Below are 12,736 nucleotides of genomic sequence, written 5' to 3' on the forward strand. Positions count from 1 at the left end.
AGAAACAGCAACTAAAGCTAGAATTTAAATTGGGTGTTAATTCATAGCACAAACTGATATCAAATAACCACACTGCTATGGACCTGTAAAGAATTTCTAATTTTTGTCAACAAATTCTGAATTAGTGGGAATTACTTTCTATCTCTGCCTTAAAAAATATTCTCAGGAGGTTTTTAAAAATTTTTTTTTAATTTTTATTTTTTTGGCTGTGCTGGGTCTTCGTTTCTGTGTGCGGGCTTTCTCTAGTTGCAGCGAGCGGGGGCTACTCTTCGCTGCAGTGCACGGGCTTCTCATTGTGGTGGCTTCTCTTGTTGTGGAGCACGGGCTCTAGGCGTATGGGCTTCAGCAGTTGCAGCACCCGGGCTCAGTAGTTGCAGCATGCAGGCCCTAGAGCGCGTGGGCTTCAGTAGTTGTGGCGTGTGGGCTTAGTTCCTCAGCGGCATGTGGGATCTTCCCGGACCAGGGATCGAACCCATGTCCCCTGCATTGGCAGGCGGATTCTTAACCACTGCGCCACCAGGGAAGTCCTTCTCAGGAGCTCTTATGCTAACCTTTGCTCCTTCTCTCTAAAAATACTGCCCTATTTCTCCTTCAGTTCAATCCCTATGCAGAGATGCTCTGCCTATTCTAATTTCTACCTCACTCTAAACTTCTCTGGCCTTGGTGGTGAGAACTCTGCAAATTCAGAAGTGTTTCCTGTTTCTGGGATTTCTGGGGCCACCCTACTGCACAGAAAGGTATCCCATGAAGGTCATGCTGCAGCTTTTGTGATCAGGGCTGTGGCAGGAAAATCTGTAAGTGGGATGTTCTGGGCAGAACAGAGCACTAGATTCTCTAAGCCCCAGTTTCCTCATTTAAACAATGTTATAACACCTACATGGAAGGGCTGGCCTGAGGATTGACTGAGATAATGGGAGTAATGTCCTTATCACCATGCCTGGAACATAATAGTGGCTCAGGAAATGGCAGCTGTCAATTTTAAAAGGGATGGTAAGGAGAATATGCTTAGGTGCCCGGAATTTAATCTTGATGTTAGAATGGTTTGTGTCCCAATCAGGGCTCCAGCCACGACCTGAGTGATATATGAGTATTTGGAGCAGGGAAGATGGTTTTTATGGAGAACAAAAAAGGGAGTTCCTGAACCTAGGTCAGTATTAGAGAATACGCCTGGCTGAGGATTAGAATCACCTGCAGCCCTTACTAACAAACTAGGACTCCTCCCCAGGCCAATTAAAGCAGAATTTCTGCCAGTAGGACTCAGGCAGCAGAAAGCTTCAAATACTTCCCAGGTGATTTTAGTATACAGCTGGTGCTAAGAAAGACTCATCTAGGGACTCAAATTAAGGTAGTGGGTTCACAGGTATTTTAATTACTGTGCACTATATTAAACAACAACAACCAAAGCAGGATGTAGCAATAGAAGTCAGATGAGTATGTAGGGGTGAATCTGAGTCAAAAATCAAACATTTGAAAAAAACATAAATTTCCAAGAGAAATTATTTAAGGATACTTATTCTTTTAAAAAAAATTGTTAGTATTATTATCTAGAAGCAAGGAAGTCAACACTTTTAGTGTTGGGAGTTTTGGATAGGAATTTTTAAGCATCTGGTGATATTTAGGACATTTTCAGAAAAACAGAATTGTTGGTCAGAATGAATATTTTTCCTTAGGCATATAGTTGTGTCATATTAAGTGGAAAACAGATAAAAATTTGAATATACACTTTTGATCATAAATATATTAAAGAAACATGGGAAAATGCCCATGATTAAGTTTTATGAATAAAACCCCTCATGATACCATTTCTATATATGAGGATGATTCATATTTTGAAAATACAGTTGTGCTTATAGAAAAACACTAAAGGGAAATTATAAAAAAACCTAAATAGTTATCCCTTAGGGTTGGAAATAAGAATGACCTTTTAAATTCTCATATCTATGTTTTAAAAAATGATGAGGTATTACTTTTGAATTGGAAAAAAAATTAAAGTCAGAAAAAAAGACACACACAAGAAAGAAATACAGCAAAATATAAGCAGAGGTTGATTTGATGAGATGAGATTGTGAGCATTCCCTTCTTTCAATTATTCTTCCTGTTGAACATTTTTGTGACAATGAGTATCTATTTCTTTTTATAATTGGAACAAAAGAAACTATTTAAAAATAAAGATCAAATCCTGTCTCCTTGTTTATGAGTTTACTTTCTGACAAACGGAGTTGGGTGAAGCATTTACAGAGCAGTTTGAAGTTTAGGAATCACTTAGCTCAGGGGTATGCAAACGTTTTCCGAAAAGGGCCAGGTAGTAATTATTCTAGGTTTTTTGGTCTATATGGTCTCTGTCGAAAGTATTCAGCTCTGCTTTTGGGGCAGGACAACAGATATAGACACTAAGCAAATGAACAGGAGTGGCTGTGTTCCAAAAAAACTTTATTGATGGATACTGACCTTTGAATTTTATATAATTTTCATGTGTCATGAAATATTATTCTTCTTTGGATTCCCTTCCCCCCATTATTAAAAATGTAAAATCATCCTCAGGCCATACAAAAACAGTTGAGAGGCTGGATTAGGCCCAAAGGCCATACTTTGCTGACTCCTGAGTTAGATAAAAATCAGGGATGTGATGAAGGAAACTTCCCACAGTTATGCTGAAAGTCTCCCAAAGAGATGGCTTTGATAAACTCTGTTTATTTTAATCTGTAATTTCTTTGCATCTTTTTTCCTTTACTAAAGATTTGCTACTCACTTGGATGTCTTAGGAAAAAGATGCCAAGTCATTTTGTTGAAACATTAATATAGGAACAGGAACACCTGAAAGAAATGCTAATGCAAACCCAGGTGTACAAATACTGAGTCATTTCTGTGCTAGGCATTCCTGGAGACAAAAACATGAATAACACATATCTTTATTATAAGTCAGTGGTGAAGGAATTATAGGGGTGTACACAGAATACTGTAGGATCACATAGAAGGGAGAGTAATTCTGCTCATGGAAGATGACTTTGTGTTTATTGGAGAAGTTGGTAAGAAAATCTGGTAGGGAGACAGGCAGTTTTCACGGAAAAAACAAACACTGCAGAAGACAAGTTGTTTAGAATAGAGTAGATTAAGTCACTAGGAACTACCAATGAACAATTTGTGGAAGTCACAAACTTTTTAACAGTAAATAAATCAAGAGACTTTATTAAAAAATTAATCCTGAAGAAAATCACAACACCTCGGGCTGAGAGCAGCTACTTTTTTTATGGTGTACAGCACCATCATTCTTCTTTTTCACCCCAGAAAATATTTTCCAGATTACTTTCTCTTACTGCAGCAAAAATAATGTTTAGTGAGTGAAATCACAAGATGTTGCTTCCATATTCAACACAGAATGTAGAAAATAATTGGGAGGCTGATTTTTTTTTAATTATGCAGAAAGCAAACAAATGCAATTAAATAAGTACAGGTTTGGAACAATTTGTGCATGATAAAATGCCTATGTTTATCAGGCTAGCAGCTAAAAGTAAGTGTTTTAATTTAACAAATACATATTTTCTTTTAAATCCATCCTTAATTTGCCACACCATAACTAACTTCACAATTTTGCTCTGTACTCTCAGAGGCGCTTTTAAAAATAAATGTACAAATGTATGAATGGATGAGTTCATGCCATACAAACTATCCAAGTTCTAATCCAGACAGAGTTCCCAAGGGCCCTGGAGGTCAGAGTAAGGGCTGGTAGCTCTGCTCTTTCTTGAACTACTTTATTTCTGTGTAACTCTAGTTGCAAGCAGCAACCCTAGATTCTGGGCATCTGTCAAAAATGGGGTTAAATTAAAGAAAAGTAACTTTTTCACCATCATTCTCTTTACTGCCTAAATTTCTAAGCCTGCCAACCTTACTGGGAAAATGCAGAGTTAAGAATGTAAAGGGCTACCGTTTCACACTTACTTTGAAAACACACTTTCTGTTTCTGAAGAATGGTAGACTTTTATGTGTTACATTACAGAAACAGGCACAGGAGTTAACCAAATACCGTTTGGATTTAAAAGTAGCTTGAAACACCTTCTTAGCCAGCACAATCCTAGAGTGTGGAAAAGCAGAAGTCTGCATTCTGGCCTCAATTTCAGATGGCCTTCTAGCCACAGTCCCAATTTCAGTATCTCATGACCCCCAAACCTTCCATTTAAACAATACTGCAGCTCCTTAGACTTCTTACTATAACTAACCCGTAAGTCCGTGATATGGTTAAAATATTCACTTGAGCATCAGGGAGCGCCCTCCAAAGTACAACCGTAAATTGCAAGCAGCAAGGGGTCAGAGATGGCCAGATATTTTTGCAAAGCCTGAGTTTCTTTCACCCAGTATGCTTCAGGGTATTAAAAAAAAACTTCAGATAAAAAAGAGGTGTGGGGACTTCCCTGGTGGTCCAGTGGTTAAGAATCAGGGTTTCCACCGCAGGGGGCACAGGTATGATCCCTGGTCGGGGAACTAAGATCCTGCATGCCGCAGCACGGCGAAAACAAACAAACAAACAAACAAAAGGTGTCATTTGCCTTAGGGTATTTTTATGGGGGAGATAATTATGAACTGAACTTCACGGCCTAAGGGGAACCAGCCAGTCTTCCACCGCGGCCCCTCCGGCGCCGAGAACCTGACGGCCACGCCCATGCCAGGTCCCTCCCCTCGGCCCCGCCCACCGCTAGTGCGGGTCACTTAGGCCGTCACCATAAAGAGGCCCGGCCCCCCGACACCTCTTTCCCCGAGCCAATGGGGCGGTGCCTGGGGCGGTCCCGGAAGTGACGCAGGGACGCGCCCTCCATTTTGTGGGACGCCAGAGCAGCTAAGTGCGTCAGTTGTGGAGAGACGTAGCCGAGTTGAGTCCTGGTCTGCGGGGAGGCTGCCGGCTCCGTCGCAGACTACGGACCTCTCTGCGTCTCAGCTGCCAAAGATCCTGTCCGGTAGGTGAGTGGCTCACTTTGAGGGAAAGGCTTCTCGGATCGAGGCTTCTTCATGGCCGCTCAGATCGCGAGTGGTCAGGGCTGCTCTCTGTGCGGAGGACGGCGTCCAATGAGCGCAGTTTATTCGAGGTGGGCGCTGGGGCACGTCTCCCTTTGGGTATTGTTTGAGGGGACCTGACGGGGGAGGGGCGGTCCTGGTCACGGTCGTTTTTACAGAGGGGTTGTGTGCCCCTCCCTGCCTCCTTACTTCACTCTCCGAACCCGGCGAGTAGTGGGCCGAGACCTTTGCTCGGGGTGTGGTCGGGGCTGTCCCAGGGCGGGTACGGTGACCCGGAGCGGTGGGGTCGGGAGGGGGGGAGGGGACAGGGAGTTTGGCACGCGCGGCTGTCCCCACCGCCGGCTCCGAGGCCGCCATTTTGTGCCTGCTTCGCGGCCGCCCGCCGCCGTCTGCGCAGGCGAGGCGGTGGCGTCGCGAGATTCCGGCTTCCACCCGCTGTGACTCTCCTGGGAGGCGGCGACGCGCGCGCGGCCCGTCGCCATTGGGCTGGCCTTGCGGAGGGGGGGTCGGCTCCGCCCGCACTTCTCGGCCTTTCCTGACTGCGGCAGACGGGAGGGGGCCAGAAGAGCCGGGGAGAGAGTGCGGCTGCGCAGTTCCAGAGGCGGCAGTGGGCGTTGCGGTTGCTGCGGTCTGGGCCCAGGGAAGGATCGTGTTGGGAGCCGAGTTTTAATTTTGTCTGCAAGGGACCTGGCCTAGTTAAGAGGCACTCTTGGCAGTCTTGTTTATAACATCACCGGGTAAACATTTTATTTTATGCCGTTTATGTTTTTGATCCCTTGACCAGGCATTTTTCTGACATTTCACCGGTATTATCTCAATGGAATTATTTCCTGACAGGAGGTACTAGCCGGACATGAGTGGCTGTCGAGTGTTCATCGGGAGGCTAAATCCAGCGGCCCGGGAGAAAGACGTGGAAAGATTCTTCAAGGGGTATGGACGAATACGAGATATTGATCTGAAAAGAGGCTTTGGTTTTGTGGTGAGTATTTAGAACTGGTTGACTTATCTGTTGTTAAGAGGGTAAAGATTGTGGTAAGCAGTGCCTTTGATTTTATTGAGTCCAGGTAGAGTATCTTTAGGAAATGCTTTGCATCCTTAAGGCAGTGAATTTTCTGAAGGGACAAAAGAGTCTTACTACTGGCTGAGAGAAGTCACTGCTGGTCGCTTTTTGATGGGGCTGAGCTGTATGCTGTTGTCATTAAGATACTCTTCCTGGGCTTCACAGGTATTTACTGGTTTTAATGGGTTGTAGAATACACTTTTAAAGCCGTGTGAAGCATTTGGGTTTTTCCACGTTTGTATTTTAGGAATTTGAGGATCCCAGGGATGCAGATGATGCCGTATATGAACTTGATGGAAAAGAACTCTGCAGTGAAAGGTGAGGACCTCGTTTTTAGTTTTATCACTAGTTAGCACCACAGAAATAGAGCAGACGAGGTCAGCTGGGTATTTATTTCTAAATAGGTCTCTTACATAGCTTAAGTGGGTAATGAAGATGTTTCTTCCCTTTCTGTAGGGTTACAATTGAACATGCTCGGGCTCGATCTCGAGGCGGAAGAGGTAGAGGACGCTACTCAGACCGTTTTAGTAGTCGCAGACCTCGAAATGATAGACGGTATGTGATGGATGGTGGATGGCTGCTTTGAACAAGCGTTACTGCAGGAGGAGTCTTTAATGTTTGAAAACCATTAGCGATAAGTGATTTTGCTGTTTATGTTTAATCAGTTCTGTTATGTCCACTGTTCCTGTAAGTGTGTGAGTCATAAAGTAATGCAGAAACTGTTGGCGGAAGTCATTTGAATGACTTGTCATATCTGATTGCTTGAACTTGCCCACAACTGAACACCATAAGTGCACGTTGCTTCATTTCTTCCATTGTGAGCGCTCATTTTCTTCCTCAGAAATGCTCCACCTGTAAGAACAGAAAATCGGCTTATAGTTGAGAATTTATCTTCAAGAGTCAGCTGGCAGGTTTGTTGAAATACAGTTTTGAGATATTTCAATGTGGCTTTTTAAATATTAGTGGGTAGCTAATGTTTTTATTAATGTTTTATTAAAAGTAGTTTTATTTTTAAATTAATGGACTTAATCGTAATTTTAAAATTTTAATTAAATGTAATTGGGGGATATTTCAAACTTTAATATTAGTGATCAAATGTAAATGTTTTGAGGATATATTTTCTTGTTTTTTAAAATCAATTTTAACCAAATATTAAACCCTTTATTTGCCAGCCTATCTGTGTCGTTGGCCTTATGACGAGGAGTGCCTGTGGGTTATCCTAATCGTTGTCTTGGTCACTCTTGGTTGGGCCTGGTTGACTTTGCCAGTCAGCTCCTACAGTGATCAATTGGCCACCTCTAGATCTGTGTTTGCCGGTCTAGACGTAATCGGTGCACTTCCTTGAAGTGCCAGGTTGCAGCGATCCCAGAGCGTTGATAACGTGATCTGATCCCTAAGTTGAGAGCTGTCTTCCTGTAACGCTTCCGAATAAGAGGTCCTGGTCGAAAAGAGTTGAAAGATACGAAATTAGGTGGTCGTTGGAATCCTGATCGCAGTAAAGTGGTCCTTGGTAACTACACAAGAGTAGAACATGTCTGCATCCGCCAGTAGTCCGCTAATAGGGAGGGCTGTGCGATTAAAGGCTTCCATCGATTGGGTAGTGTCCTTCAAGTGGGTGGCGAAGAGCCAGTCGGGCATATGTCATGAAGGTTTCTCCGACCGATTAATGGTTTGCTGCTTGACTAGCCTAGGGAAATAATAATAAAGGTAAAGTAAACTTTTTTAATGACATATGGGGCACAAGATAATTGGTGTCTTGTAAATGTTCTGTTTTTAAATATAAAATTTCTACTTTAGTCTTTACTTTAAAAATATGTATTGTTTCTTTTTGTTTTGTTTTTGTTTTTTGTTTTGTTTTTTTCCTTTTGTATTGAGCTCAGTATAGACTAATACTACTTTAATGTTAAAATCTGAATTTCCTGGCATTTTGCTTAAAAGCAATATGCTATTTGCTTATTTCGTGCCCTGACATACATTATTTTTAAATTCTGATAGAATACAAGTGTGGTGAATACCATGTTTGTACTTTATCTAACATCTTCTCTTTCAGTAGTCTTGTTTTTATACAATGTGGTTGTTTGTGTGTCATGTTTCCTTTTCTCTGCTTAACACAATCGTCTTGTGTTAAGGATCTCAAAGATTTCATGAGACAAGCTGGGGAAGTAACCTTTGCGGATGCACATCGACCTAAATTAAATGAAGGGTGAGTATGTACTGGAGTATGAGAGCCTTTTAAAGTATTCTGAAAGTTTTACTTTGAATGTTTGAGCTCTCAAAATTTGGACATGCTGGAATGTAGCAGTTCTCAATCAGGGTTGAGTTTGCCCCTCAGGGTACCTGTGGCAGTTCTGGAGACATTTTGGTTGTCATGATTGAGGGTGCTGCTGGCATCTTGCGAGAAGAGGTCTGGGATGTTAGTAATCATCCTATAGTGCACAGGAAAGCTTCTCACCCCCAAAGAATCATCTAGCTTAAAATGTCAACGGTTTGGAGGTTGCAAAGTCTTGCTCTCATGCTGTTTTATCTGTAAAGAGATGACTCAATATAGCAATAGCAAAATGAACATTAAAAAGGTACTTAAACTAGACTGATAACATAGTTTGTGAGACTACAAGAAGTATGTAACTTTACAAATGGCATTTTTTTCTTTGTAGGGTAGTTGAGTTTGCCTCTTATGGTGACTTAAAGAATGCTATTGAAAAACTTTCTGGAAAAGAAATAAATGGGAGAAAAATCAAATTAATTGAAGGCAGCAAAAGGCACAGGTATCTCTTTAAATTGTTTTTTAATATAAATTTATTTTTTTAATTTTGGCTGTGTTGGGTCTTCATTGCAGCGCTTGGGCTTTCATAGTTGCGGCGAGTGGGGGCTACTCTTCGTTGCTGTGTGCGGGCTTCTCATTGCAGTGGCTTCTCTTACTGTGGAGCACGGGCTCTAGGTGCTCGGGCGTTAGTAGTTGCAGCACCCGGGCTCACTAGTTGTGGCTCGTGGGCTCTAGAGCACAGGCTCAGTAGTTGTGGCACACGAGCTTAGTTGCTCCGCGGCGTGTGGATTCTTCCTGAACCAGGTATCAAACCCGTTTCCCCTGCATTGGCAGGCGGATTCTTAATCACTGCACTACCAGGGACGTCCTGTTTAAATTTTTAGGTCAAAGTTTTATTTAATGGATTTGTAGGGCCTGGTACTTAGTGTTTTTTGTTTTTTGTTTTCTGTTTTTTTTTTCTTTCCTAGTAGGTCACGAAGCAGGTCTCGTTCCCGGAGCAGGAGTTCCTCGAGGTCTCGTAGCCGATCTCGTTCCCGGAGTCGCAAGTCTTACAGCCGGTCCAGGAGCCGGAGCCGGAGCCGGAGCCGGAGCAAGTCCCGTTCTGTTAGTAGGTCTCCTGTGCCTGAGAAGAGCCAGAAACGTGGTTCTTCAAGTAGATCTAAGTCTCCAGCATCTGTGGATCGCCAGAGGTCCAGGTCCAGGTCCCGGTCAAGGTCCAGATCAGTTGACAGTGGCAATTAAACTGTAAATAACTTGCCCTGGGGGCCTTCTTTTTCTAAAAAAAAAAAAAAAAATCCCAAACCATACTTGCTAAAAATTCTGGTAAGTATGTGCTTTTCTGTGGGGGTGGGATTTGGAGGGGGGTTGGGCTGGGTTGGGCTGGGTATCTTTGTAGATGTGGACCACCAGGGGTTGTTGAAAACTAATTGTATTAAATGTTTTTGATAAGCCTTCTGCTCACATTTTTGTGAATGTCTGAAGTATATAGTTTGTGTATATTGACAGAGCTCTTTTATAACTAAAGCAAATTTAATTTTTTTGTACTAGAAAAAATTTGAACGTTTTAGTTCCTGGTTATTCAAATATGTTAATACAGAATTAGTTTAATGCCTCACTTAAACTAATTAATAGCTTTGGACACTTAAAAGAGCTCTAAATTTGCTTGTACGTAAAGGCTTAATTTGAGTTTTCCTTGTTAGGGTCAAGGGTGTCCATCCACCCACCCTTTAACAGCTGCCTGGCAAAGACGTTAAAGCAGCTGTTTGTTATTGATAATAAAAGATTATAAAACTGCTTTTGTCTGTTTTGTTTGAAGGAAGTACGGCTACATCCTCCTTCCCCATGCACATTTGACACATTTAAAATCCCTGGTAGAGAAGGCTGTAGTAGTAAGGTAGTAAGGTATGGTGAGCCTTTTTTTTTTTTTTTTTAATTAGTACCGTTGACATTTCTTGGCTAGTCAGAAGATGGGCAAAGAAGTGTGAACTGTTCAAAACAGTGATGACTAACAGTTGTTACGACAGTTTCCCTTGTGTGTGATCCTCCTGTCCTTTAACCACCCAATTTTATTTGGCATCACGTTATTTAGGCCTTCCATAGCCAAGAGAAGGACAATTTGGGAAGCAAGATTGTAAAATTTAATGTTTCATGCCTCACTTAAAGGTTGTAATATAATTTTGATGGTCGGAGATGATCACGTAAAACTTTTTTAAAATCACTGCACGTGAATGCTTGAAGGGGCTTTCACATGCTTTTTCTTGTAGTCCTGAGACATGGATGTAACAGTCTGTTAAAGGGAAAACAGTTGGGTAGTGAAAACTGCCTAAGGTTCTACATCCATCTCTATTAAGTGTTAGAGCCCTATACCTATAGGAAATTAGTTTTATTGTTTCTTCTAGGGATTTCATAGACTCATTTGAGTGCTAGTCTAGATAAATACTTGTAAGCATAACAGTGAATAACACATAGTAGCCACTATTAAGTGCCTTGTCGGTGTAGTCACTGAATCCTTAACTATTATATGTAGTATATATGTAATTCCTGGTATTAGAGCCCAGGAAGTCTAGTTCCAGAACCCCCAAACCACTCCACACTCATCTGACCTAACCTTTCAGGGATTTTGAGGAACGCAGAATTAGAAACCCTGGAAAGATTGGGCTTCCCCGAAGTGTGGGGACTGGGTAGTGGGAATCTCCATGTGTGGAGGCTAGGGTTAAAAGTTCTTGGCATGAAGTAAGGCTTACCTGTGTTCGAGACTGCAGGACTCAGGCCATAAAATTGTGAAGCTGATCTTTTTAACGCAAACTCTTCTAGAGAGAGTTTGTGTGGTATACTTGTTTATTCACTTAGATGTGGGGTACTCTGCTTACTAAATGGGAACCTAGGTTTTTTTTCTTTACAATGTATCTGAAATGGAGAGGCACAATTATTTTCCCCCTTGGGCTTTTTAGATACGGTAACAGGGTGGTGTGGTGTATGTTTGACGTTTTACCAGTGACTTTTCACCTATCAAATAGGTAGCATCAGTGGCTTACCACTTTAATAAACAAGGTAAAGCCCTTTCTTTGAACAAATGGCAGAGATGAATAAGTTATTTTGAACTGATAAGTTGGCCTGAATTGCCAGATACAGGACATGAGAAGTAATGAGTGTGGGTATATAATCCTAAGCAAAGTTTTAGGACCAGGTTTTGCAGGGTGTAATGTAACTTGTTTTGTTTTGGGCTGTGCTGCGGGGAGTGTGGGATCTTAGTTCCCAGACCAGGGATCGAACCCGTGCCCCCTGCAGTGGAATCACGGAGTCTTAAGCGCTGGACCGCCAGGGAAGTCCTTGTAACTCGTTTTTTATGTGCAGTTGGCCCTTGAACAACACAGGTTTGATCTTCATGGGTCCACTTATATACAGACTTTTTTCAATAAGTACGCGTTGCCGTATTACATGATCCATGGTTGGTTGAATCAGTTGACGAATTTTAGATACAGAGGGCTGACTAAATTATACCCGAATTTTCAGCAACGTGGAGTTTGGCTTAGTCAACTTAGTCCTCTAAGGAAAGTTTGAGTGTAATATCTCAGGTTCAGCTATACCATCCTCAAAAAGCTGAACTTAACATTTGTTTTGCCTCACCCAGTCTACTAGTAGATGATGTCAGCTAGATATGAGAGAAAACAGTTTGAACAGATATGTAGATGTGGGTAAAATATGTAAGACTGATAGGTGGTAGATCTTCTCACAATTTCTTTTTTAAAACAAATTTGCATTTTTAAGAGGTGGTTAGTGACCCAAGTTATTGGTGTTCTGGTGCTGGGAGTACTGGTAGTTCTGGACATTTGCCAGACTGATGCCCTAAAATTTACTTGTCTTGGTTTCAATTGTACCTAATCACATTAAGTGGTATGAAAATTACAAGGAACTCTAGGCATGGTCAGCTGTTTGCAAGTGTTCTTATTAATCTTTCACCTAGGTTTTTTTTTTTTTAGATTATTTATTTATGGCTGCGTTGGGTCTTCGTTGCTGTGCGTGGGCTTTCTTTAGTTGCGGCCAGCAGGGGCTACTCTTCACTGCAGTGCACGGGCTTCTCATTGCGGTGGCTTTTGTTGCGGAGCACGGGCTCTAGGTACGCGGGCTTCGGTAGTTGTGGCTCGTGGGCTCTAGAGCGCAGGCTCCGTAGTTGTGGCGCACGGGCTTAGTTGCTCCGCGGCATGTGGGTCTTCCTAGACCAGGGCTTGAACCCGTGTACCCTGCATTGGCAGGTGGATTCTTAACCACTGCGCCACCAGGGAAGCCCTGTCACCTAGTTTTTTATGCCTATGAGCCACATGGAAAACGTCTAAATTTCATTGGGGAAAATTTGAAACTTAAGGATTTTAGTTACTTTACTTTGACTTAGCAACCACTAATTTCGGCAA

The 12,736-nt window shown here is 42.3% G+C and overlaps 1 protein-coding gene across 6 annotated transcripts; it reads left to right on the top strand.

The window, feature by feature from the left end:
• Positions 1 to 4,793: 4,793 nt before the first annotated feature.
• On the top strand, positions 4,794 to 10,121 carry SRSF5 (serine and arginine rich splicing factor 5). Of its 6 annotated transcripts, none has more exons than XM_007184367.3 (8): positions 4,794 to 4,950; positions 5,842 to 5,983; positions 6,312 to 6,382; positions 6,521 to 6,619; positions 6,906 to 6,975; positions 8,194 to 8,267; positions 8,719 to 8,829; positions 9,296 to 10,121. In XM_007184367.3, the coding sequence occupies exons 2-8, from the start codon at positions 5,858 to 5,860 to the stop codon at positions 9,567 to 9,569; spliced, it is 825 nt and encodes a 274-aa protein (XP_007184429.1). In that variant the 5' UTR covers positions 4,794 to 4,950; positions 5,842 to 5,857; the 3' UTR covers positions 9,570 to 10,121. The 6 variants fall into 6 exon arrangements, with proteins under 6 accessions (XP_007184429.1, XP_028022870.1, XP_057400133.1 ...); XM_028167069.2 differs by having other exon boundaries at positions 9,299 to 10,121; XM_007184370.3 differs by having other exon boundaries at positions 4,800 to 4,946.
• The last annotated feature ends 2,615 nt before the right edge of the window (positions 10,122 to 12,736 follow it).

The sequence above is a fragment of the Balaenoptera acutorostrata genome, chromosome 3 (genome assembly GCF_949987535.1).
Source record: "Balaenoptera acutorostrata chromosome 3, mBalAcu1.1, whole genome shotgun sequence".
Lineage (NCBI taxonomy): Eukaryota > Metazoa > Chordata > Mammalia > Artiodactyla > Balaenopteridae > Balaenoptera > Balaenoptera acutorostrata.

What these genes read in the sequence shown, in the direction of transcription:
- SRSF5 (XM_007184367.3), top strand. Translation starts at nt 5,858, where the DNA reads ATGAGTGGCTGTCGAGTGTTCATCGGGAGGCTAAATCCAGCGGCCCGG. An exon ending in AGACCTCGAAATGATAGACG is followed by an intron (nt 6,620 to 6,905) that starts GTATGTGATGGA and finishes TTTCTTCCTCAG; the next exon opens with AAATGCTCCACCTGTAAGAA. An exon ending in CGACCTAAATTAAATGAAGG is followed by an intron (nt 8,268 to 8,718) that starts GTGAGTATGTAC and finishes TTTTCTTTGTAG; the next exon opens with GGTAGTTGAGTTTGCCTCTT.